The sequence below is a fragment of the Elephas maximus genome, chromosome 2, assembly GCF_024166365.1.
Source record: "Elephas maximus indicus isolate mEleMax1 chromosome 2, mEleMax1 primary haplotype, whole genome shotgun sequence".
Taxonomy (NCBI): domain Eukaryota; kingdom Metazoa; phylum Chordata; class Mammalia; order Proboscidea; family Elephantidae; genus Elephas; species Elephas maximus.
Window position 1 is genome coordinate 36882148 of NC_064820.1, and position 27461 is coordinate 36909608.

At 42.4% G+C, this 27461-nt stretch overlaps 1 protein-coding gene across 6 annotated transcripts in view; it reads left to right on the forward strand.

The window, feature by feature from the left end:
• PDZD2 (PDZ domain containing 2) overlaps positions 1-27461 on the forward strand; it is a 575078-nt gene that overhangs the window by 255086 nt on the left and 292531 nt on the right. For 3 of the 6 annotated variants that reach the window (XM_049861663.1, XM_049861661.1, XM_049861662.1), the window contains exon 2: positions 13803-14634. The exons of 1 other annotated variant lie outside the window; for it this stretch is intronic. In XM_049861663.1, the coding sequence (XP_049717620.1) occupies positions 14159-14634 (476 nt within the window). In that variant the 5' untranslated portion in view covers positions 13803-14158. Of the gene's footprint in view, positions 1-13802; positions 14635-27461 lie in introns of those variants that run through there. 2 more of the 6 variants (XM_049861666.1, XM_049861668.1) reach the window with 1 other exon arrangement.

Below are 27461 nucleotides of genomic sequence, written 5' to 3' on the forward strand. Positions count from 1 at the left end.
TCCAATGGTGAAAAGATGGGCCGATTAGAATGGGCGACGCAGTGCCCACATGGCTGTCTTGCTGCTACCACAAAAGCTGTGACTGCTCTCAGTCGATTATCCATTTGGTAGGTAGTAACTCTTTCAAAGTATCGATTTGCCATTGTACAAATGTGTCCATTACCTCATAAGTGCCCTCAAATATTAGGCTCTTTTCAAATTGAGATCTCTAAGCTCCAGAAGTATTATTAACCCAGAACTGGTCAAATCTTGACTTTCTGGGTAAACATTCTTAAACTGTGGCCTTGCAAACTTGTTTCAGTATTCAAAGTTACAGCAAATATATTTTAAAGTAGGGAGAGAACAAAAAATTTATTCCTTTTGATTTTCTGGTTCCCCGTTGTATTCTTGCAATCATTGCATTTGGGGGGAAGCATTCATGGGCATACTTGCAATTTCTACTCATTCACATTTTTTGTTCATTGGGCAAACAGTCCATGTTTTTGGACCTACAGGTACTGCATTCTCAAAACAGCTGCCAGGTCATTCTTATTCATTTCATTCATTTTCTCTTTTTTTATTCTTTAAGGGTCACCAGACCCAGAAACTGAAGTATTCTACTTCTGTCTTTTTTAATTTTTAAAAGTCAGGTTTATTGAGGGAAATTTACATGCAATAAAAGTCACCAGTTTAGTTTGTACAATTTGATAAATTTTGACAAATGTATGTAGTCATGTAACCACCATCACAATCGTAATATAGAGCATTTCCATCATCCTGAAAAGTCCCTTGTGTCCCTTTGCATTCTATCTTCTTGCTCCGTACCCTGGCCCCTGACAACCACTAATCTGCTTTCTGTCACTATAGTTTTGCCTTTTCTAAAATTTTATATTATGGAATCATATAGTAGTATGTTTTCTTTTGTGTCTGTCTTCTTTCACTCAACATGATACTTTAAAAAAATTTTTTTATTGTGTATTAGGTGAAAGCTTCCATAGCAAATTAGTTCCCCATTTGACAGTTTTGTACACAAAGCGTCCCATGACATTGGTTTCATTCCTCCCAATGTGCCTCCTTCCCCACATTTCTGTCCTAGGTTCCCCATTCTTTTCATCCTGAATTGCTACCCCTTCCTGCCTTCTCGTGTTTGCTTTTGGGCACATGTCACCCTTTGGATCTTGTGTAATAGGTTGTTCTAAGGAACATGTTCCTCTCGGGTGGCGGTGTTTATTTTATGGGCTGGTCTGTAGTTTGGCTGATAGATGGTGTCTGGTAATGGCTTCAGTTCTGGTTTAGAAGGGTGTCTTAGGGCCATAGTCTCAGAGGTTCCTCCAGTTTCTATCAGACTAGTAAGTCTGGTTGTTTTTGTGATTTTGATTTTTTGTTCTACATTTTTCTCCTGTTCTGTCCAAGACCCTCTCTTGTGATCCCAGTCAGAGTGGTAGGTAGTGCTAGCCGGGCACCATCTAGTTTTTCTGGTCTCAGGGTTGTGTAGGCTGTGGTTCATGTGGTCCATTGGACTAATTGGTCCTTTGGGTCTTTGGTTTTCTTAATTCTCTTTTGCTCCAGATGGTAAGAGACCAACAGCTGTGTCTTAGATGGCTGCTCACAAGCTTTTAAGACCCCAGACGCGACTACCAAAGTAGGATGCAGAACTTTGTCTTTATGCACTATGTTGTGCCAGTTGACATGGATGTCCCTCAAGTCTGTGGCCCTTCACCTTTGAGCCTAGGAACTTCTTCCGTGAGGTGTTTGGTTATGTGTAAGAAGTTAGCTTGAGTGTGGCCTTTGTGTGCTCTATTGTCTATATTAATACATAAGCATCACCTACAGTTATGCATTGTATGCTGAGCAAATAATCTGAGAAGGTGGAAGTAAAGAGGCCTTGACACACTTATTAATGAAAATCAAAGACTACAGCCTTCAGTATGGATTACACTTCAACATAAAAAAAACAAAAATCCTCACAACTAGACCAATAAGTAACATCATGATAAATGGAGAAAAGATTGAAGTTGTCAAGGATTTCATTTTACTTGGATTCATAATCAACACCCATGGAAGCAGCAGTCAAGAAATCAAAGACGCATTGCACTGGGCAAATCTGCTGCAAAAGACCTCTTTAAAGTGTTAAAAAACAAAGATGTCACCTTGAAGACTAAGGTGCGCCTGACCCAAGCCATGGTATGTTCAATCTCTCATATGCATGCGAAAGCTGAACAGTGAATAAGAAAGACCAAGAAGAATTGATACATTTGAATTATTGGTGTTGGCACATAATATTGAATATACCACGGACTACCAGGAGAATGAACAAACTTGTCTTGGAAGAAGTACAGGCAGAATGCTCCTTAGAAGCAAGAATGGTGAGACTTTGTCTCACGTACTTTGGACATATTGTCAGGAGAGGCCAGTTCTTAGAGAAGGACATCATGCTTAGTAGAGGGTCAGCAAAAAAGAGGAAGACCCTTAACGACATGGATTGACACACTGGCTGCAACAGTGGGCTCAAACGTAGCAACGATTGTGAGAATGGCACAGGACTCGGCAGTGTTTCATTCTGTTGTACATAGGGTCACTGTGAGAACCGACTCAATGGCACTTAACAACAACAGTTATGCATGTAGAAATATCAACCACCAGATCTGTATCTGTAGATGGATGTGTTCCTTATTCCCTCCCACACCTCGTCATATCTATCTAGCTATGTATCCATTCGTAAATTAGTGTGTTAACGTTATTATTGTAGGGTTGTCTATGCTGTGGTAATTACCGTTGTTGCCCCTTGTTCTTGAGTTCCGCTCAGTGTCCTCTCATACCTTTGTCATGTTTTGCTGACTTCCCCATTTTATGTATTGCTTTTCCCTTCACCAAAATTAATGTATGTCTTATATCTATTTAATAATTTTCCCTCCCTCTCCCCTCATTCCTGGTAACCATCAAAGAAACTTTGTTTTTGTTTTTTTTTCCATGTGTGTAAACCTTTTGTTTCTTTATAATAGTGGTCCCATATAATATTTGTCCTTTTGGGATTGATTTATTTCACTCAGCATAATGTCCTCCAGATTCATTCATGTTGTGAGATACTTCATGGATTTGTCATTATTCTTTATTGTTGCATAATATTCCCTGTGTGTATATACCAGTTTGTTGATCCATTCTTCTGTTTATGGGAACTTAGGTCATTTCCATCTTTTTGTTACTGTTCAGCAATGAAGAATAATGAACTTGGGTGTTTATTCGTGTTACAGCTCTTATTTCTTTAGGGTACATACCTAGGAGTGGGATTACTAGATCACGTGGTATTACTATTTCTAGTTTTTTGAGTAACCTCCATACCATTTTCCAAAGTGTTCGTACCGTTTTACATTCTCACTAGCAGTGTATAAGATTTCCAGTCTCTTCACAGCCTGTCCAGCACTTGTTATTTTCTGTTTTTTTTTTTTTTTTTTTTTTTTGATTCACACTATTAATGTTGGGATGAGATGGTATCTCATTGTAATTTTGCTTTGCATCTCTCTAATGGCTGATGATCACAAGCATTTCTTCATGTGTTTGTTAGCCATCTGGTTGTCTTCTTTGGTGAAGTTTCTATTCATATCCTTTGCCATTCTTTAATTGGTTGTTTGACGTGTTAAAGTTTTCTATAGATTTTAGAGATTAGACTTTTGTCAGATATGTTGTAGCCAAACATTTTTTCCCAGTCTGTATATTCTCTTTTTACTCTTTTGGAGAAGGCTTTTGATGAGACAAAAGGTTGCTAGTTCAAATCCACCAGCTGTTCCTTGGAAACTCTGTGGGGCAGTTCTACTCTGTCCTGTAGGGCCGTTGTGAGTCAGAATTGACTCGATGGCAACAGGTTTGATTTGGTTTTGATGAGCATTAAGAAACTCGTTGCCACTACTTTAGGTGAAGAGAAGGACAATACTCAATACAGGGAAGGTCAGCTCAACTGGACTGGACGAAAAGCAAAGAAGTTTCTGGGATAAACTGAATGCTTCAAAGGTCAGCAGAGCAAGGGCGGGGGTTTGGAGACTATGGTTTAAGGGGACTTCTAAGTCAATTGGCATAATAAATTGTATTATGAAAACTTTCTGCATCCCACTTTGAAATGTGGCATCTGGGGTCTTAAATGCTAACGAGCGGCCATCTAAGATGCATCAGTTGGTCTCAACCCACCTGGATCAAAGGAGAATGAACACCAAGGTCACATGATAACTATGAGCCCAAAACAGAAAGGGCCACATGAACCAGATACTACATCATCCTGAGACCAGAAGAACTAGATGGTACCCAGCCACAACCGATGACTGCCCTGACAGGGAGCACAACAGAGAACTCCTGAGGGAGCAGGAGAACAGTGGGATGCAGACCCCAAATTCTCATAAAAACACCAGACTTAATGGTCTGACTGAGACCAGAAGAATCCCGGCGGTCATGGTCCCCAAACCTTCTGTTGGCCCAGGATAGGAACCATTCCCGAAGAGTACTCATCAGACATGGCAGGGACCGGACAATGGGCTGGAGAGAGATGCTGATGAAGAGTGAGCTACTTGTATCAGGTGGACACTTGAGACTGTATTGGCATCTCCTGTCTGGAGGGGAGATGGGAGGGTAGAGAGGGTTAGAAACTGGCAAAACGGTCACGAAAGGAGAGACTGGAAGAAGGGTGCGGGCTGACTCATTAGGGGGAGAGTAAATGGGAGTATGTAGTAAGGTGTATATAAGCTTATATGTGACAGACTAACTTGATTTGTAAACTTTCACTTAAAGTACAATAAAAATTATTAAAAAAAAACACTATAAAAGCAAACCTATATGAGAGATTACATATGAAACAACTTTTTAGAAGAATCTCTAGAATGTTTAGTACAAAGTTGCAATATCATTTAAGAATTATGGGGCACTTAAATGTTCCATAAATGTAATCTAGCTAATTTCAGACCTACATGAAATTCTGTGTCTTTCATTTCATGCTAAGAATTATCAATTACCAGTAACATATCTGTATAATTTAAGGACGAGAGTTTAAAAGTCAAATAAATAAAGAAAATGTGCATAAAGGAAAAAACAACAAAAAAAAGAAACTCATTGCCGTCGAGTTGATTTCAACTCATAGCGACCCTATAGGGGTAGAACTGCCCCACAGAGTTTCCAAGGAGTGCCTGGTGGATTTGAACTGCCAACCTTTTGGTTAGCAGCTATAGCTCTTATCCACTACATCACCAGGGTTTCCTTGATAAACATAAGTGTTTAATTTTTAGGAAATCCCATTTATTTAGATCATCTTCTGCTGTTTGTGTGTTTTTAGTTATGTTTGGTATTCTATTTCTAACATATATTAGGGCCCTTAGAGTTTTCTCTACTTTTTCTTCCATAGTCTTTATAGTTTTAGGTTTTATATTTAGGACTTTGATCAATTTTGAGTTAATTTTTGTGTATGGTGTGAGGTGTGGGTCCTGTTTCATTTTTTTTTACAGTTGGACATCTAGTTTTGCCAGCACCATTTATTAAAGAGACTGTCTTTTCCATGTTTAATGAACTTCAGCCTTTTGTCAAAGATCAGCTGCCTGTAGGTAGATGGGTTGACATCTGAGCTCTCAGTTCTTTTCCATTGGTCTGTGTGTTCTGGGTCTGCCCTGATGCCCACTGCTCTTGTTCTCATGTGTAAAATCTAAAGGCTGGATGAGATCATCCCTGAGGTCCTTTCCAGGTCCTCACCTTCTACAATTTTTAGAGGAAAAGGGAACACCTCTCTCATCCCCTAAAACCTCAACATAGACCTTGGATAGCCTTGTTTCCCAGAATCTACCAGGCACCTTGTACTTCCCTCTTCATGACCTTAGCACACTTTACTGTTCAAGTTTTTTTAATGGCCTCTTTCTCTCAGTGGACCACAGCTTCCATAAAGCTGTATATCATTTCTTTCCAAGCCTGGCACTGTTAACCCTTGCTCCATGACTTCTGTGTCATATGCATAGCTCATTTGTTAATCAAGAGTTGGCCATATAGATACCATTTGCCATTGAGTTGACCCCAACTCGTGGCAATTCCATGTATGTGAGAGTAGAACTGTGCTCCACGGAGTTTGCAATGACTCACTTTTCAGAAGTAGATCACCAGACTTTTCTTCTGAGGTGCCTCTGGGTGGACTCAACCCTCCAACCATTCGATTAGCAGCCTAACCTGTAAACCATTTGGACTACCCAGGAGCTTCAGAGTCAGCCATGTACTGTTGCTTTCGCGTCAGTTTTGACGCATGGCAACCCCATGTGCTACAGAGTAGAACTGCCGTATAGGGTTTTCTTGGCCATAATCTTTACAGATGCATGTTGCCAGGTGGTGTTGCTGGGTGGGTCAGGCATATAGATAAGAATTAGCCAAGTATCCTGCTGTTTGAAAACATAAGCCAACTTAAAGTTGAATCACAAAATTTCTGTATTTGCTGTGTTTCTCAATCAGTTGTGGGTTTGTCTATTACACTTGGGGCTCAACAGTGGTGCTGATAAACCATTAGATGAACTAACGTGAGCATTTAGATCTTTAAGGGGGGGCAGAAATATACCTTGTATTTCTTTGGTGTCCCTAAATCACAACAGAAACTCAATAGTACTGCTGATTTACAGAGTAGTAGGGTTCAAGCTGAAACACAGAGTATTATATTCTGGACCTTGAATCTGAGGGTAAAGAGTGAATTAAAGCAGTTTATTCATTAGGGATTCAGATATAAGAGAATGTATTTTAGAGTTCAACTATAAGAGAATGTCTAAGAAAGAGTTCTCTTTTTCTCTCATATAGAAAGAGGAAGACCCTCAACAAGATGGATTGACACAATGGCTACAACAATGGGTTTAAGCTTAACAATGGTTATGAGAATGGCGCAGGACCAGGCAGCGTTTCGTTCTGTTCTACATAGGGTCACTTTGGAACTGACTTGACAGTCCATAATGATAAATAATACCAACAATAAGAAGGCTGGAGGTAGAAAGTCTAGAATTGGTACAGTTGCTCAAGGATCCAGGCCTTTGACTTATGGTTGGTCACAAAACAGCTGCTATAGCTCCAGCCATCACATGCATTCTAAGCAAGAAAAAGGGAAAAGAATTCCCCCTCTGTCCCCCTCCCCAGACGCTTAATGTAATAGGAGCCTTTCTGGAAGCCCCACCCAACAACTTCATTGGACACTAGGAAACATAGCTTTTTGGCTGGGTACTTGCTCCACAAACACAGGAGGAATTCTGTTAGTAAGGAAGAAAGGAGAAGGCATTTTCTGCCACAGTCCACTTCTTTGGTTACTCAAACATACCCTTCTTTCCATGCGTAGAATAGACTTGCCATTCCAAGGAAGATGGCACCCAAAAAAAAAATAATAATAATTAAGCCTTGTGGAATTAGCATATCCAGATGAGAGCCCTGGATTTCTGGATGGTGTGCAGTCCTCTCCATCAGCTCTGGATATGACTTCATGTAACCAAGTTCCAACACATCCAACAAACAGTGCTGAAAAAACGTATAGCATAACCACAATTAACAGTCCCATTTGTAAAAGGGGCTAGTGTAAAACACAGCAGTCACTCTTTATACCAAAGAAACCCAAACCCGTTGCCATCGAGTTGATTGCAACTAATAGCAACCCTACAGGACAGAGTAGAACTGCCTCATAGGGTTTCCAAGGAGCGCCTAGTGGATTTGAACTACCAACATTTTGGTTAGCAACTGTAGCTCTTAACCACTACCACACCAGGGTTTCCCACTCTTTATGCCGTGACCAAATCCTCCTGGGCTGGAGTAGCAAGATTCTATGCTCCAGCCAGCGTGGCAGCCCCTCATTCTTGTGGAAGGAACTCCTTGTTTATTGTCCTCCATAGCCCTTGCTTCTGTCTGGGAGGTTACTCCTCATTCATCGTCCCCCATGGCCACTTCTGTGGTAAGCATGGGGAGGGCATCCTTTCTGAGCCCCTCACATTTTAAAAGGAAATCAAGGTGGCTTATTCTTTCACTTTATTCAGATCTCTTCTCAAATGTCCCCTCAGAGAGGCTTTCCTAATCCTATATCTAAACTCTACCTCCATCACTCACTATCCTCTGACACTACCATTCTTTTCTTCATTGCACTGATCACCACCGAAGATTGTAGTATTTCGTATTTGTTTGTTTACACTCGCCATCATCAGAACACAGGCTTTGTAAGGGCTTGGTTAGTTTTATTCAGGGCCCAGCATGTGATAGGCACTTAGCGAACATTCACTGAATAAATGAATAAAAAAAAAGAATAAATGAATAGTAAGTATTTAATAAACGCTGATTTCCTTTTAAAGTGTAAGCTCTTTCTTAAAGGTGACAGAGAAATCTAGTCCAGAGTAGGAAGATTAGATGAGGGTTGAGGAACTTGGAACTCAGCAGAGGTCAGAACAGGAAGGAATCTAGGGTCTAGGACAGTTAGAGGTGGGAGTTAGTACAAGACAGCCAGTGTGCATCTGATTTTTGTACAGGGTTTGGATAAAGCAAACCAAAAGCCAAAACCATTGCCATCAAGTTGATTCCAACTTCTGGTGACCACATGTGTTGCAGAGTACAACTGCTCCATAGGGTTTTCTTGACTATATACCCTTTAAGAAAGCAGATTGCCAGGCCTTTCTTCTGTGGTACCATTGGGTGGGTTTGAACAGCCAACCTTTAGGTTAGTAGTCAAGCTCCATCCACTGGGACTTTGGATAAACCAAAGGACTTTGCCAGGTTAGGGATTTAGCTTCTAGACTTTGGGTGACCCCGGGCCTATAACTTTGGGCAGATGGACGGTTTCATTCAGCTCAGGATTTGTCAAACTTTTTTCGTCATCACCCATGATCCTTCCTCTCTCCGAGGAGAAAAAAAAGTTAATTTAAATTCTCCCCAACATGAGAAATGAAATACTAAGAATAAGATTTTGTCAGATAGCATGGAGCTTTGGGAGAATCACTGTAGTTGTTGTCATGAGGTGCTGTTGAGTTGATTCTGACTCATGGTGACCCCATGTGTCAAAGTAGAACTGTCTCGTAGGGTTTTCTAGGCTATAATCTTTATGGGAGACCCACTAACCATTATGATATCTACAGTTTTTTTCACCTGCCCCAGAACCAGTTTTTACCCCCTTGGAGGCAATCTCTCCCACACTGAGAATGCATGACTTTGCTAATAGGGGATTCAAGTAAGTTGTTAGATTCTCACACCACATCAATAGATTGCCTTCCTTACGGAAGCATTTATTTTGAATGTTAAGGCTGTCAACTTCAAGCTACTCAAACTTAATTTAAATTTTCATGGCTGTTTGCTTGAGATGGGGATCTAATTGGAGAATTATGTATGATAGACAAACGTGAACTGGACCCTTGCAGTGGACTTGATGTGCACAAATTCTGCTCACTGTTCAAATGGACTAATCTTCAGAATGAGAAGCTTTTAGACCTTTGCACAGACCAGCCATTGGGGAATGGCTGTGTTTATAACTGCAGATTCCTGTTCTTCTGACTCTTCTCTAGTCAATATTTGTTCACTGGAATGTTTCACTGGATGTTGTAGAAGAACCCCACTTTTCATAATATTGCAAAATTGTGTATCTTTTCTTATGCCCTGAGTCATCTCAAATCATTGCACTTCCTATTTATATAAAATTCTGGGAAAATGAGTGGAAAGAATAAGGGGAAGGATTATTGTAAAGTTCTTTACTATAGGTATAGAACTGATAGGTTATGTAGCCCACAAACACCTGAGAATAAGACTAGATGTCTTTGGGGGTCTCTGAGCACTTTGCAACAATTTCTGAAAACGGCTTCCCAGTCCCCACCACATTCAGTGTTAGTGAGGTGGGCTCCCAGCAGCCGTGCTGATATCTTGTGACTGCGTCACCTTGGCTATGACTGATTGTACTACAGATGGAAAAACTGATCAAAGCTGAATCAGTCAGCTTTGCTCACCTCCGATGCATTAACAACTTTCGAGTTACAGGTAGCAGAAAGCAAATCAAGGTAGTGTTAATTTTCTTTAAAAATGTTGTTTTGTTTTTTAGATAATTTATTTTATTTATTTATTAGTTGTTGTTGGGAATTTACACAGCAGGACTTACACCAATTCAATGATTTCTACGAGTACAGTTCAGTGATACCGATTACATTCTTCAAGTTGTGCAACCATTCTTGCCCTTATTTTCTGAGTTGTTCCTCCCGCATTAACATAAACTCACTGCCCCTTAAGGTTCCTATCCGGTCTTTCCAGTTGCTATTTTCAATTTGATCCTGTATAGATAGATCTTAAAAGAGTGCAATGCTTAAGGCAAACATTCTTTACTACTTAAGCTGAACTATGGTTCTGAGAAGACTTTAGAGGATATTTTTGGTTGAGGGTTTAAAAATTATCTCAGGACATTAGCTTGGGGGTTCACCCAGCCTCCCTGGCTCCAAAAAGTCTGGATTCCATGAGAATTAGTAATTCTGTTTTTTCCCTGTTTTGATCAGGATTCGTCTATAGAATCTTTGATCAAAATGTTCAGTAATGGTAGCCAGGCACCATCTATTTCTGATCTCATGGAAAATGGAGCAGTTGTTCATGGTAAAGCTCTGTTTTGATTTACCTTTTTTCTTTTAAGTAGTTAATTTTTAAAGTGTAATTTATTCTAAGGTTTCATATGGTCTTTCATATTGGGAATGGGGAGAGGCAGCAATGCAGCCCTGTCCACGGAAGGAACTAAGAACAGGCATGCTTTGGGGAATCCAGGGAGTTACATCTCCCTGATCTTGCACCTCTGCCTGTTTACTGATCAACTTTATTTTTATTCTTTCTCAGGTTGACTTTCTTTGCTGCTTAATCCATATAGCATATAGGTAAAATCTTGCCTTTCAGAGCCCCTACATTCAAAAAATTCTAGTTCCTGCCATACATTAGAAACTAATGCTTTCTCTCTGAGTCCAGTTCTCAATTCTCAGGGGAAATACTCTGGATATACCAGCTTGGATGAGATGCCATGCTCTGGATCAATTGACAAGGGCTGGGGTGGGTTTTATTCTACAAACATGGCTGCCAGGAATGTAGCTCTGTCAGTTCTTTGGCAGGTAGAAAGTTAACAGGGTTGTCATAGACTTATTACATTATAATTCCATTTCATTTATGCGTCTCTCCACTAGACAATGAATTCCTTCAGGGCAGGGACTGTGACTTATTGACAGTTATATTCCCAGTGCCAAGTTCAAGGCCTGGTACATAATAGATATTCAATAAATATTTGTTGAATGAATGAATACAAATTGACACCTGGAAAAAAAGATGCTCTATTACTCTTAAGTTCAGTTTTCTTCAGTCAGACTTATTTAAAGAACATCTTGCCCAAGATATTTACTGTGTTTTCATATGTCTAGAATCATCTCAAGGAGCCCTGGTTAGTGCTTAGGTGCTAACCAGAAAGGTCTGTGGTTCAAACCCACCCAGCGGTTCCACAGGAGAAAAGACCTGGCAATCTGCTGCTGTGAAGATTAAACCAAAAAAACCCAGTGCTGTCGATTCCGACTCACAGCGACCCTATAGGATGGCGTAGAACTGCCCCATAGAGTTTCCAAGGCCCTATGGGGAAGTTCTACTCTGTCCTTTAGGGTCACTATGAGTTGGAGTCAACTTGATGGCACCCAGTGACAACAGAACCATGTCAACTGTGACTAACACCTTGAAGCATAGATCATTAAAATTTTAATTTAAAGGATCTTAATTTTTTTTTTCTTTTTAATTACTGAGAGTCCACAATGTGACAAGCCCCGTCCCATCGTAGGGAGTAATGTATTGATGAAAGAGATACCGTCATTGTGTTTGAGGACCTCAGTGTTGAGCACGAGAGACCTTAGAGCTCACTTAGCTTAACTTTCTCATTTTAGGTGAAGAACTGGAGACTCATAAAGATTGCTAGGCCTGATGGAAATCGTTTTGATTTATTTGTGAGATTTTAATATGTCTGGGTATGAAGTTATTTTTCAGTGAGAGGTGTTACTTATTTTGGCCACAAGAGACATTCAATCTTTGTGCATATATGGATTATTTTTTCCTTGATTCTGGATTTCTTTTTCATGGCAGTATGACTATTTAGATGATACTTGCTCACCTTTTAATTTATTTGGAGCCAACTAATAGCTGGCACTGCAGTTTTTTGGAACCTCAGAGCTCACTATATTAGAAATTCCTTTAAGGTTACTGAGTAATAAGGTCATTTATTATTGACAGGGCTTCTGACACCTCTCTCATTTATTATTATTCCTCGGTAAAATCACTCCCCAAGAAGCCTGGGGAGCATTTTCCATCTTAAACTCTGTGGTTTATATTGACTTTCTCTGGGTGAAAGTGAAGTTTGGAAAGGGATCATTTTTCTGTGTTTACAGAAGATGGAGGTAAAATTTTTCTTTGATGAAGAAGGAGAATTGGCATTGGAATTCAGTTACCCGTTCATTGGGGACGTATTATGTGCAAGGCACTGTGCAGAATTCAGAGAGGACAAGACCAGTCAGTGCCAGCCCTAGTAGGCAGACACACCTGCTGTAACTAGCCTTCTACCTAGTGAATGGCAGCAGGGCTGTGAGCAACGTCTTAGAGAGCCAGCAAAGAGACGTGTGAATGCCAGTGTCCACTGCAGCACAGTTCACCATAACCAAAAGGTCGGAGCAACCCAAGTGTCCATCAACTGATGGATTGGTAAACAGAATGTGCTACAGCCATACAAATATTCAGCCCTAAAAAGGAATGAAGTTTTAATACACACTACGACGTGAATGGACCTTGAAAACATTATGCTAAGTGAAATAAGCCAGACACAGAAAAACAGATATGATATGATCTCACATGAAATATCTAGAACAGGCAAATGCATAGAGACAGAGAGTTGGTTAGAGGTTACCAGGGGCTGGCAAGGGGCAGGTGGGGAGTTATTGCTTCACGGGTAGAGTTTCTGTGTGGGGTGTAGAACAAGTTTTGGAAATAGGTAGTGATAATGGCTGCACAATAATGTGAATGTAATTAATGGCCCTGAATTGTACAATTTAAAAATGGATAAAATGCTCATTTTTATGTTACATATATTTGACCACAATTTAAAAAATACGTATTTAAGAAAAAAAGCAAGCAAAGGAGGGGCAAAGTCCTCTCACCCAGGAGATGACATTTGGGCTGGCCTGAAATCGGTCACTTTCAACAGTTTACAGGAGGAAAAGGAAAGGGGAGACTAAAGGCAGCTGTAGGATGCAAAGGCAGAAGTTTCCCTCTGAATTTGTGTGATGGAAGTGGTGGCAGTGCTGTGGACTGGTATTGCCCCAGGGCAGAGCCGGAATCTCTGTGGTGTTGACTGGCTCCTTCTTTTTCTTTGTAGTATTGTCTGAACAGAGTTCTGGAATGGAGAGCCCTCCTGTGTGTGCAGTAGGGCTGTTCCAGGCAAATGGACAAAATTTTTTAGCTTCCTAGGGATATAAGCTTTTAAATATGCTGAGAGCCCTTCTACAACCTCCCATGGGGTCTTGTCACACGGCCTCGTTGTTGGTCTGTGTGAGTGGGTTGTCCTGGCAGAAGTCACCTCATTTCCCTGCTAATCAGGGAAGCTTCCTGGAGAAGGTCAGCATTCCAGAAGCTTCTGTCTGAGGGAAAGACGTGTACTTGTGTGTGTGCGCGCACATGTAGAGGGAGCCACACTGAGGACTGGAGAGAAGCATTGGGTTCCTGGTGCAAGCTTGGTATCTGAAAAGCCTTCTGTAATAGAGAAGGTTCTATGTCAGAAGCTCTTTGTAGTGACTGGAATGTTTTGTTTCTTCCTTTTCCTTTCCCAGGTGTGAATGAGCCCAGGGAGGACGTGCTGTCGCTCCCCGGAGGAATACCCAATTTCCATGTCATTTACATGGGCCCTGCTGTTCAACAAAGCAAGCAAGAACTTGTCGGACATTTCCTTCCTTCCCTCGTCGAGCGCTCTAATTGTTCCACTGTTGTTCTAATTGTGCCCTGTCCTCCTCCTGCCAAGGCAAACAGCCCAGTCCTGAGTAGGCATCTCCTGGGCTCATCTGCTAGCCCAAACATGAATACAGGCCAAGCCGATGACAGCCAGGGTTCCCAAGGGATATGGGGCCCCGTGGGGCCCGGCCCCCAGGAGTAGGCCCTCTCATGATGTTGACGGCCGGGAGTGAGCACCATGCCCATCACCCAGGACAATGCTGTGCTGCACCTGCCCCTCCTCTGCCAGTGGCTGCAGAACAGCCTGCGGGAGGGCGGGGCCGGGCCAGAGCAGCGGCTCTGCCAGGCGGCCATCCAGAAGCTGCAGGAGTACATCCAGCTGAACTTTGCAGTGGATGAGAGTACCATCCCGCCTGACCTCACGCTCCCAGAAATGGAGATCTGTACTGTGTACCTCACCAAGGAGCTGGGGGACACAGAGACTGTGGGCCTCAGTTTTGGGAACATTCCTGTCTTTGGGGACTATGGTGAAAAGCGCAGAGGGGGCAAGAAGAGGAAAACCCACCAGGGTCCTGTGCTGGATGTCGGTTGTATCTGGGTGACGGAGCTGAGGAAGAATAGCCCTGCAGGGAAGAGTGGGAAGGTCCGACTGCGGGATGAGATCCTCTCCCTGAATGGGCAGCTGATGGTCGGAGTTGATGTCAGCGGGGCCAGGTGAGTGGAGGAAGCACCAACCAGCACAGGGGGCTGGACATGTGAGCCCAGGGCTCACTGTATCCGATAATCGAATTTGCATCTGCAGAGGCAAAGGAGTGCTACTGTGGTACAAAGCTGAAGGCATTTACTCTATGAAAGGAAAACACGCTTTTTTAGTTGAAGTTTCTTGGTATTTATTTTTTCTCTTTTGCTTCATTCTTTCTTAGAAGACTCAGAATATTTCCTTTTTCTCTGAAACTTGAGGTGGAAAGAAAAGTAATGTATGTAACACAAGTGGATGAGAATATCACATTGAGTTAGATCTTCTTGTCCATTCAACCCAGAGCCCCAAAGGTCAGGTTTCCATCTGTCTTTCCCATATCATCTTAGTCCCAGCAACCAAGGGGCTGCAGACCCATAGCTTAAAAGTCCCTTGAAATGATTAAAATGTCTTTAGAAGCTCTTTGGTTTCCCTATCCTGGACTATCCTCTTGGATCTCATCTGAATGTTTACTGAATGTCCTTGAACATATGTATTTCTGTTTTCTATCTGTTTCCACTACTATGGTAGTAAGTTACGATAGAAAGATTTTGTTGTTTTCCAGGTGAGTCAGGGGTCCCCAAGACCACCCTAAGGCTCAGTGATTTGCTAGAAGGACTCACAAACCTCAGAAAACTGTCATACTCATGGTTACAGTTTATCACAGTGAAAGGATACAGATTAAAATCGACAAAGATAAAAGGACATAGGTGGTGTCCAGGAGAGACCAGGCACAAGCTTCCAGTTGTCCTTTCCCAGTGGATTTGTACGGACAGCACTTAATTCTGTCAGCAATGATGTATGACAACATGTAGAGTATTGCAAACCAGGGAAGCTCACCTGAGTCTTGTGTCCAGGGTTTTTATTGGCATCAGTAGCATAGCCACAGAGCACTCACATAGCTGACCTCAGTTACTCAATTTCCATCCCCTCCAGAGGTCAAACTAATACAGCATGGCTCACAGCCCCCACCATAAATCACATTGTTGGCATAAATTATCCGGTGTTGTCCAAGGCCCCCAGGTATACAAAGACACTTATCAGGCAGGATATTCTAAGGGTTTAGAGGTTATTTCCCAGGAGGCTGGTCAGGGGCCAGTCCTTTCTTTAGAAAATACAGGGTTTGAACTCCCAAATGTGCTGAGCTAACTCTTTACTGCACGCAAGGGTTTCGATGATGTGTATGTATGAAAGAGACTAGAACTAAGAAGTTTCAGGGTACTCTGAGATGCATGAATTCTGGCAAGCTTTCAAGGACTCCTGTGAGAAGGGTTCCTATATCCCAGAAGGAGAGAATCATGGTGAGAAGGCAACCTTTAGAAATGTGGTGACCTTTAAGTGAGGGAGACATCTAACCAGAGGGAATCCTACAAGGAGAGAGCTAGAGAAGAAATACCTTAGCTTAATCTTCTCCTTCCAGTCTTCTACCAGAGCTTCTGTCGGTAGAGACCAGCCAGAGGCCAGGCAGCAAGGGAACCTGTTGATGCCCATTTGTGTCAGCCTCCTGGGGCAGAGTACGGGTGGAGAAGGGTGTAGAGTGGACCTGGAGGCACAAGGATAAGCCGTCAAGCACAGACAGTGTGATCTGAGTTTAAATGAGCCAGTGCATGGAAAGGATGTAGTACACGCTGGCTGGCACATGTTGGTACTTACTCAGTAGGCATTCTCCTTAGTATTTCCTTTTGGTTGCCTCTTTGACGAGATCCTCTTGGCTAATAGCTGGGTGCCTGACTAGTGGTTATTGGAAGAGGCTGCCAGTTTTCAAGGAGTGATGTTGCAGAGAAATGATTTTATTTGAGAACATAAATTGTTCTTGGAAAAGAGCAGGATTGATCACCACAGAGCTCAACATGCTACAAGGAGTTGAGAAGGTGACCGTAGTCCCTGGGGGCTGTGTTCTTGAGGTTTGAAGGAGAGCACACCCTCTCAAAGCCATCTCTGAGAGCTCCCGCTACTTGCATGTGTCTGATTTGAAGGAGCTGTGGATGGAGAAGTAGAAGGAAGAGCAGGGAGGGGGCGTCTAGCAGGAGAGCACAGTGGTCAGGAGCTCCAGCTCTAGAGCCAGATGGCTGAGGCTGCCTCTCCAGTTTCCCTCACCTACCAGTTGGGTGACCTTGGGAAAATTATCCCGCTTAGCCTCAAGTTTCCCATCTGTGAAATGGGAATGATAATATCACCTATTCTGATTCAGTTATTATGAGAAATAAATGATGAAATAATGCATTGAAAGGTTTAGCACTAAGCCTAGTAAATCGTGCTCAGTATTAGCCTTATAATTACTATTATGTATGGAGAATGTTTTGCAAAACTGGGTATTTCTTATTCTGGAAGTTGCTGGAGTCTTTAGAACTACTCATACTGGAGAAATTTTCTCATATCAGTTCAAAAAGCTCCCCCTTTGTCCTGCTTATTGTTGTGTGCCATTGTTGAGTTGATTCCGACTCATAGCAACCCTGTAGGACAGAGTAGAACTGCTCCATAGGCTTCCCAAGGAGCGGCTGGTGGATTCGAACTGCCATCCTTTTGGTTAGCAGCCTGAGCTCTTAACAACTTTGCTACCAAGGTGCTTGCTTCCAAAAACCCACTGCCGTCTAGTCGATTCCGACTCATAGCGACCCTATAGGACAGAGTAGAACTGCCCCATAGAGTTTCCAAGGAGCGCCTGGTGGATTTAAACTCCTGACCTCTTGGTTAGCAGCCATAGCACTTAACCACTACGCCACCAGGGTTTCCATGGACGCCTGCTTAGGGCTGTGGAATCATTAGGAGGAAAAGTTTCTGTCTGTGAAAGGATATCTGACCCTGGCATGAAATGGCTTTCCATCTACCAGGGAAGGGCTCCTTGGTGGTTATTCACTTGCTGGAGGGAGTAGGAGGATGATGCATAGTTCTGCAAAAGAAGAAGTCAGAAGGAGAGAAAGATGATGGGCCCAGAGGCAGGAGAGAAGGTAGAATACAGAACTAGACTCTTTAATGAAAGCTCCAAGGAAAGGAGCACATATGGTGCAGTAGAAGAAGCAGGGGACCAAGTCTGGAATTCCAGGTTCTTGTTGAAGGTCTTGTACCAACTAGCTTTGAGACCTTGGGTAAGTGCATCAGGATAGCTGAGTGGAGGTGGGAGGGAGGTTAGCTGCAGCTGCCTGTGCTAAAATATTAGCAGTGAATCTATAAAACATTTCATCTGATGCTGGTGGGCTAGCATTATTATCCCTCTTTTGCAGAAGCCCATAGTGGTGAGGTAGTTTTTCATGATGTCACAGTGACAACAGGCAGAGCTGAGGCCCCGTTTCCCTCTGCTGGCTCTCAGCTGGATGCCCGATCTGGTACACTGCTCCATTTCTTTTTTTTAATTATTATTAGTTGAAATAATTTTATTATTTCCATATGGAAAGAAGCATATAGACTACTGACACAGGGAAAAAGGTTGAGTGCTAAATACATCTGCCATCAAATATCACCTTTATCATGCCTTCTAGAATGCATTGTTCGAAGTGAAACAGATTAGCTTAAATGGTTTCAAATAACTAAGACTCTTTACTAATAATGAATGAATTGGGCAGATATGAATTTAGTATTAATAATAGTATACATAAAGCAATTTATATTGGAATATTTATTAGGAAAAATGTGTATTTGTTTGCTTTTATTTTATCCATTCATTTATATATACATTAATTTTTCCTTTTTGATTCTTTTCAGAAAGATTTGAGGTAGCTTTATAAGCTTATGTGTTATAATTTGGACCGCTCCATTTCTGTGTGGTCAGAAAGAAGTATTTGGACAGGGGTGGTCAGTTGGTATCTGGGCTGAAATAGTGAAGCCCAGGAGCTTGGGGAACGGAAATAGGAGAAAAGGTCAAAGAACAGGCCTGTGGGATTGCAAATCTTGTAACTGGCCTTCTGGACATTTTCCACAGCTGAGGAAGTTAATCTTCTAAACATAACTTTGTAAGTAGTAAATAATTGTGACTCTGAAATTCCCTTCTATTATGATGCAGTCAGTGTGTGTGATGGCTGACCAAGAGCCAGGCGAGATTAGGTATACCCTGAAGCAGCTAAGATACTGAGTTGAGGGGAGTGAGAGACCAAGATCCATGGCTTAGTCTTCAAGAGGGCATGAAAAGGTCCCTGGGTGGCACAAATGGTTTGTGCTTGACTACTAACTTAAAGGTTAGTGGTTTGAACCCAGTCTGCAGCACTGTGGAAGAAAGGCCTGGTAATCTGTGTCTTTAAGGATTATAGCCAAGAAAACCCTATGGAGCAGTTCTGCTCTGTAAAACATGGGGTCGCAATGAGTCAGAATCGACTCAATGGCAACAGGTTTGTTTGTTTTTTTAATGAGGACCTAGTGGTCCTGGGCTCCTATTGCCCCCATAACAAACAGGAAACTAACAGGAGAGAAGGAGACTAGCTTGTTTTCTCAAGGTTCTCTCCCTGGTTCTCTTGAATAATTACAAAAAGTACCATTTATTGAGCAGTTTCTATCATAGTGGGCATTCTGTTATCCACTATCTCATTTAATACCCAACAGAGCTCTAGAAAGGACAGCTTTAGATGAGAAAAGCTGGTCACAGGGAGACCACGTAACTTGCCCAGGGTCTCCTAAGTAAGCAGTGGGATCAAACTTGAACCTGGGTTCATCTGGCTCCACGGTCCATGATCCTAACCAGTGTACTATATGACCCCAAAGTTTGCTCCAGAGATATACTTTGGTCCTGGTCGTGTAGTCTGGTGATTAATTTCTTGGCTGGTTTATGTCTTGATAAAATACCTCCTCAATATGTTTGCAGGCACCAGGGAGGAAAATGATTGGAACAAACAACTTCCACCTGCCCAAACTGACGAAGGAAACAGAATCCTCTCCGTATGTTATAAAAGGAAACCCAATTTTAATACAGAATCCCCTTGGCATGCAAATCTAGCCAGAGTTTAGGACTAGAAGCACTTTGAGATCTAAGTATTAGGTAGTTGGAAGTGTTTTGAATGTTCTCAAAACATTTCTTCCTGCTGTTTTTAACTAACAACTTTCTCCAACCTTAAATTTTTCCACCTACCTATGTAGATTTTGTCCTAAAAAGTGATAAGTAGGATTTAGGATTCTGTACAGACCCCGATATACCTCCTCACCCCTCAGGAAGCACCCCCCTCAACTGATGTTTGGATAAAAAAAAAAACCCCATATCCCCACTTATTTGTGAGCAGTGGATTTCAGGGGCTGACACATCAACTTTCCCCCCAAGCCACCAACATGATAAATCATCCACGCTAATGCTTGCAATTACAATTTCATGAGACATTCTTTTGGGCAATCCATTCTGCTCCCTCTCTTGAGTTTGATTTTGAATTTAAAACTACCTTTGGTGAGGACTCAATGGCAATGGGTTTGGTTTTTTTTGGGGGGGGGAGGGGGTTGGTGGTATTCTGGCCCTGTCACCTTAGGGTGAGTCAATTTTTAGACAATTTCCTCTCTGACCAGAGTTAGTCTGGAAACTTTAGAGCACTGCGGATGTTTTTGGGAAAAGAACACCCTGACAAATCACGTGTGTATTAAGCGTGGGAGGAACAGGTGCAAAATGTGGATGAAGTCATGGTTTGCTTATTTCAAAAATTAGTTTAGGTCAGTTTTGAAGACTTATCCCCAGGGAAAGAACAGAAAATTCTTAGCCACGGGTTTGGTAGACTTTCTGCAACCCAGACCTAGTTTGGAAGCAAAAGCTGTCTCCACCCTAAAATTGCAGATGCCACTCCTGCTTTCTCACTGGCTGGTACCCTGGGGTCTGCAGTTTGCTTCTAGGCTCTCCCAGTAGCTCTGGGGTTCCTTCATCCTCTTGAGTGATAACAGCGTTGTCCTCGCGTCAGCTTCTAGAGAACCTTCTGGGATGGGAAAGGATATTGGTTGTGCTGATGTCATGGGTCCCATCTTGCAGGCATAGCTGGTAGTACATGGAGGAAAGTGTTTTCTTTGCAAGCTCCACCGTACCCACTCTGGGGAACATGGGATTTTCTGGAATGTTCTGTGAAATTTCCTTTGGTCTACAGAGAACTGGGGTGTTTTTAGATTACTGTCGTTGCCACAAGAAAGAGCTTGTAACCGCAGTCACTCCCTCCACCAGCTTTCTATAAGTAAATCAGATCTGTTCCCTGAGGGCAGATTGTTCCACATTGGTAACACACACACCAAAACAAAAACAATTAGTCTTTTCTGAGAAGTAAAAAGGCCCAGGTTTCACGTAAAAGGTATTTTTTCAGGTCATGAACCTTGGCTGGACATGTTCATAAATGAATAAATGTGAGCAGAATACAGTGCAAAGAACATAGAACTGGCTTCTAGACCAGTGTATTGGTCTTGTGACTGTGGGCAAGTTACCTCCGTCACAGAAGGTTGATACTGTTTTCCTAATAGGGTCGTTTAGTGGATGAGATCAGATGATTTATTTAATGTGTTGAATACAGCTTCTGGCACATGGTAAATGCTCAATAAAAGGTAGGTTTTAACACCCCACCTGGATTGCCTCAGGCAGCCTGAACCACCCAGGGCACAGCAGGCAACTGGGAAAAGGCCTTTGAATTTGAGAGAGAGAGAGAAGAACGCCAAACTTGGGCAGTTCACTCAGCAGGAAAGATGAGGAATAATCTTCAGCCTAGAAGACAAGGAGATTTTCAAAATACTGAGCAACTTGAATGGCATGGGCACCAGCCGCTCAGAAAGGCACATGCCGGAGCCAGGTCCTGGTGTACACAGGCCAGTAGCTCCTTTGAGTTACTGAAGTGTGGGAAGTCTTTGCAGACCCAGGAGAGGGTCAGGGTGCTGGGCTGGCAAGAAGGCACTGGGGGATTCAGGACAATTTGCCAACTGGTACAAAAGTATTAAAAAAAATAAATAAATAAAAGTATTACCAGTACCGGTTGCTGCTGAGTCGAATCCAACTCGTGTTGACCCCATGTATGTCAGGGTAGAACTGTGCTCCAGAGGGTTTTCAACGGCTGAGTTTTTGGAAGTAGATCACTAGCCCTTTCTTCTGAGGTGCCTCTGGGTGGACTTGAACCTCCAACTTTTTGGTTAGCAGCCAAGCACATTAACCTGTAGGGGACTGGTGGTTCAGGGGCAGGATTCTTGCCTTCCATGCAGGAGATCCAGGTTCAGTTCCCAGCCAGTCACCTTATGCATAGCCATCAGCTATCTGTTAGCGGAGGCTTGCAAGTTGCTATGATCTGAACAGGTTTTGGTGGAGCTTCTAGACTAAGACAGTCTAGGGATAAAGACCTGACAATCTACTTCCAAAAATTAGTCAGCGAAAACCCTATGGATAACAACATCTGATCTGCAGCCATTCATGGGGATGGCACAGGGCTGGGCAGCATTTCATCCTGTTGTGCACAGGGTTGCCATGAATCAGGGGCCGACTTGACATATCACGTACTGTACAAACCAGCTAAATATTAGGTCTGGCCAGAAATAACCTTCAGTGCAGTACCCACTGCCTTTAAATCGTGTGTAAAATTAAATTTAGGGTTGTTACAAGCTTCTACTCTGGTTACCCATGGCAACCTTGAGTTCTCTATAGGTTATAGCAGATTTTAAACAGGGTGTCAGGAGGCTGCTAGAAGGTGTTACTTGGAGAAATGACTTCAGGTAGTGATGTAGGAGATTGCGGAGAGGAGGAATTGCCAATTATAGCTTTGTAATATGGTCTCTGGGGCCAGTTAGCATGAGGATCCTGTCCACCTGAATATTCCCAAAGACACCCTAGCACTCTGTTCAGCACAATATATATAGTCAGAGGTGGCCATCAGGATGACCTGGAGACATTAAGGAAAGGTTAAATTCTACCCAGTTTGCTGTTTAAAAAGCCAGAGAAGCCTGTAATACACTTTAGAAAGATTTCCGTTACAGAAGGTTCAAAGGAAAACAAGCTTCAGCATTTAAAATTCAATTATCTGGAAAACTCATCATGTGGAACAGCCCATTCCCCAAGGATGTCATGTAGATGAAGCGTTACCGGGCCTTAAGTTTGTGCCACACTTCATTCTTTTCAACCCACTTCCCCAGCAATCATTTCATGACTTGGTTTCTAGAAGACTCCACATTTTCTCATTGGACTGAGAAGGAAACTGAAGCTTTGGGAGATGGCTTTCTGGAGTCAAGGATCTTCCTAGAAAACAGTGAGGACTACAATTCAGGGCCCCCAACTCGATTTCTAGTACTTTTTTCTTCAACACTATAAGCAGGAACCAAGGAAATTAGGAAAACGGTTAAGTGCTTGATGATTAGCCAAAAGGTTGGCGGTTCGAACCCACACAGAGGCATTTCGGAAGCTAGCCCTGGTGATCTGCTTCCAAAAGATCCCAGCCTTGAAAACGCTATGGAGCAGTTCTCCTCTGACACACATGGGGCCACCCTGAGTCCGAATTGACGCGAGGGCAACTAATGACAACAACAAAGTAAAAACAAATGGAAAATGAGTTTTTTCTACATTTTCTCCAAATGACTACATCTAGAACCATCCTTCTCAACAAGAATTTAGCAAAACTATGCAGCTTCCTAAGGAATAGTTGCTGACCATTGGCACAGACTGGGAGAGCTTGCTTTCTCGGCCCTTTAGAGTGCTATTTGCAATGTTATGGAGGATCTGAGGGCCGTTGCCTGCCATCTCGTGGTTGAAGGTGAGCACAGCGAGAGAATGTTCTCGGATTTTTAGTCAGGTTTTTTATTATTCATTAGGCTGGGGGTGTTTGACAGCTGTGCTGTTAGGATGTTATTTTCTGTCTTCAGAGCTGTCTCTGCAACGGCAACGTCTGAGCCATCTCTCGGCAGAAGGCAGAAGGTGACTCAGGTGCCATCGTCCTCTCCTCTGTGACTAGTGTTCTCATGCTGCCCCTGGAGGGTGCACCATTGGGGCCTCCCTCATGGCATCCCCTCTTTGCACTCCACGAGTAGACGAGTGTTCTTAGTTCCCCACAAGTAGACAAGAAACCAGTCTGATAAGACAAGCCATGCTATGTTCTTTACGACTGAAGACTGTCTAAGAGTAAGAACACTCACTTAAGGTATGGGGAAGTCACTGGGTACGTTCTTAGGAATTCAGAGGCAGAGGCTTTGGTCAAGCTAACACTTGATTCAAACTGTTGTTGTTGTTAGGTGCCGTTGAGTCGGTTCTTACTCGTAGCAACCCTATATACAACAGAACAAAACACTGCCGGGTCCTGTGGCATCCTCACAATGGTTGTTATGCTTGAACCCATTGTTGGCAGCCACTGTGTCAATCCATCTCATTGAGGATCTTCCTCTTTTTCACTGACCCTCTACTTTACCAATCATGGTGTCCTTCTCCAGGGACTGGCCCCTCCTAATAACATGTCTAAAGTCTGTGAGATGGAGTCTGACCATCCTTGCTTCTAAGGAGCATTCTGACTGTACTTCTTCCAAGACATATTTGTTCATTCTTTTGGCACTCCATGGTGTATTCAGTATTCTTTGCCAACACCATAATTCAAAGGCGTCAATTCTTTTTCAATCTTCCTTATCCGTTGTTCAGTTTTCGCATGCATATAAAAAAAAACACCATGGCTTGGGTCAGGTGCACCTTAGTCTTCAAGGCGACATCTTTGCTTTTTAACACTTTAAAGAGGTTTTTTGCAGCAGATTTGCCTAATGCAATGTGTTGTTTGATTTCTTGACTGCTGCTTCCATGGGTGTTGATTGTGGATCCAAGTAAGATGAAATCCTTAACCAACTTCAATCTTTTCTCCATTTATCATGATGTTGCTTATTGGTCCAGTTTTGAGGATTTTTGTTTTCTGTGATTCAAAATGGATTCTAGTTAACAATACGGAGTTTGATTCAAAACCAGGGTTAGCTACCTGTTCCAGCCAGGCAGCTCAATTTGGAGTATCCTACACATTCACCCCTTATTATCATGAATCTCTGTAGAGATTCCTTAATCATTATAGTAAGAGTGCTTTCTTCGGCATAAACTTCTCACTGGAAATTTTTGGGTGGCTGCTCATTGAGCTTTTAAGGACCCAGACACTGCTCATTCTTATAAGTGGCAGCTGGGTACCATCCAGTTAAGTGGATTCCTTCACTATGCCATAGCTTAGACACTCTGCTCCTGTGATCTGTTAACAGGGATTCTTGTGGGAAAAGGCCACTTTAAGAGGAATAACTTGGCAAGGACTAGGAGAGCTAGTCTATGGTATGAAATCAGTCTCATCTAAAGATTTAGTTTCTGAAAAATATATAATTCATTGCATACCAAGAAGGTTTCCACAAATATCAATTATAAAAAATAAAAGCTATCAAAAAATAAATCACACTTTGTACTTCACCTTTTGGGGCTTGTTGGAACTTAAGTCTAGTTATAGGTCTAGAAGCCAAAATGGGTAGTGGGGATGTGTTTTGAGAACATTCAGCATTGTCTTGTAAGACATCTGCCTCAGATGATGCCCCAAGCAATGACTCAGGCAAAGGCTCTTCAGACACAGCTGGGTTAATCTCATCAGATGCAGATGGAGGGACCAATGGTTTCACTGGGATGGGTGGCATAGCAGACAAAGATGGAGTAATCTCTTCAGATGAGAGTGAGAGGGCTGCTTCTGTTGGCAGGAGTGATTCAACGGAATTTAGGGGCTCAGTGTCCCCAGCTTCCTGATTATCTGCCCATAATACCCCATCCCGTTTCTGGATCCCATTTCTTCCAAGTCAATGCCCTCACTTTAACTTCAGACTCTACTCCAGGTTGGGAATTTGGTTGGTATTGTAATTCGACCACTCTTATGATGAGACTCTGGGTTTGGTTTTCAGCAGTATCAGCTCTGTTAATACAAGAAATAAGGCTTTCTTTAAAGGCACAAGTGGAAACTTTGAGGTTATTTATGCAGTGCTTGAGCTTTGATTCTGAAGCCCTGAGCTCATCTTTTTCTTTCACCACTTTGTCTAGCAAAAGTAGGACCAACCAACCAACTTCCTTAGACTTCTCATTCTGACAAAATTGTAGAAAGGTATCAAACATGGAATCACCCAGAGACTTACCTCTCACCAATACCTGATCTATTAGTGGTGGTATTTTGTGTATTTCTATTGCCATCTCACGCCATGGATTAGCAGTGCCCTCTTGTTATGGATTGAATTGTGTCCCCCCAAAATGTGTGTCAGCTTGGCTAGGCCCTGATTCCCAGTGTTGTGTGATTGTCCACCATTTTGTCTTCTGTTGTGATTTTCCTATATGTTGTAAATTTTACCTCTATGATGTTAATGAGGAAAGATTAGAGGCAGTTATGTTAATGAGGCAGGACTCAATCTATAAGATTAGGTTGTATTTTAAGTCAGTCTCTTTTGAGGTATAAAAGAAGTGAGCAGAGAAACAGCAGGACCTCATACCACCAAGAAAGTAGTACCAGGAGCAGGGTGAATCCTTTGGACATTGGATCCCTGCACTGAGAAGCAACTAGACCAGAGGAAGATTGATGACAAGGACCTTCCCCCAGAACTGACAGAGAAAGCCTTCCCCTAGAGCTGGCACCCTGAATTTGGACTTCTAGCCTCCTAAACTGTGAGAGTAAACTTCTGTTTGTTAAAGCCATCTACTTGTGATATTTCTGTTATAGCAGCACTAGATAACTAGAAAGCCTCTTTACTACTGTAAGCAGAGTCATCGATATCTTAAGACTACCAGGCTTGAAAACCAATTTAGAAAACTCACCCTTAAAATTTTGTTTCTCTAGAACCACTCTTGGTACCAAATGTCTTAGGCTAGGTTCTCTTCTCTAGAGAAGCAAAACCAGTGAAGCATATGAACATATATAGAGAGAGATTTATGTCAAGGAAATGGCTCATGTGGTTGTGGAAGCTGGTAAGTCCCAAGTCTGTGGGTGAGGCTGGAGGCTTCTCCTGACTCACATGGCTTCAGGGGCTGACAAACCCAAGATCAGTGGGTCAGATGGCAGGTCTCTGTCTCACAGGCTGCAGAGGCCAATGAACCCCAAAATCAGTAGGTAACATGGCAGGCCACTGGCTCACAGACTGTGGAGGGTGATGAATCCCAAGATCAGCAGGTAAGCTGCTAGCTCAAGTCCCAAGAACCAGAAGTCAGGTGAACAGGAGTCAGCTACAGGATCCAGAGTGAACAAAAACCAGCGAGCTTTGCCAGAAAGTCCACTTACATTGGATACAGGCAACACTCCCAAGGAAGCCTCTCTTTCAGCTGATTGGCTGCTCATAACAGATCTCATTATGGAGGTAATTACATTATATCGTATCTCATTGTGGAGGTGATTACATCATTACATAGCTACATCACGACTGTGAAACCACTGAGAATCACGGCTGAATGAAGTTGACAGACAACCTTAACCATCACAGTATCTAAACATATGAATGATAATAAAAACTCTATGGGTAAATGATGTGAATTTCACAGTTGAAACCATTGGCTCTGATGATGCTAGATTCAAAAGAAACAGTTGGAATCAAATTAGCAATCGAGATAATAAAATTATGACATAATATTGTGTGCTGGTTGCTTAGTATCAGGACTTCTGATTTGACGCAAGTGTTTTATGTAATTCGTAACATACTAAATAAACTTTGTTGGCATTAAAAAAAACAAACAAATTTTTTGTGTCTTTCTATGAAGGCTTAGAGTTGTCAGGAGTTTATCATAGGGCACCAAGAAACAGTACTTGAATAATTTTACCAAAGATCTTAAAGGTAAAAAAACCTTTTTTTTTCAAAGCCATGCACATTGGTTTTTGACTCAGGAATCGTATTCTAATGAGAGGCCAAACCCTTGTCTTTGAGGCAGATT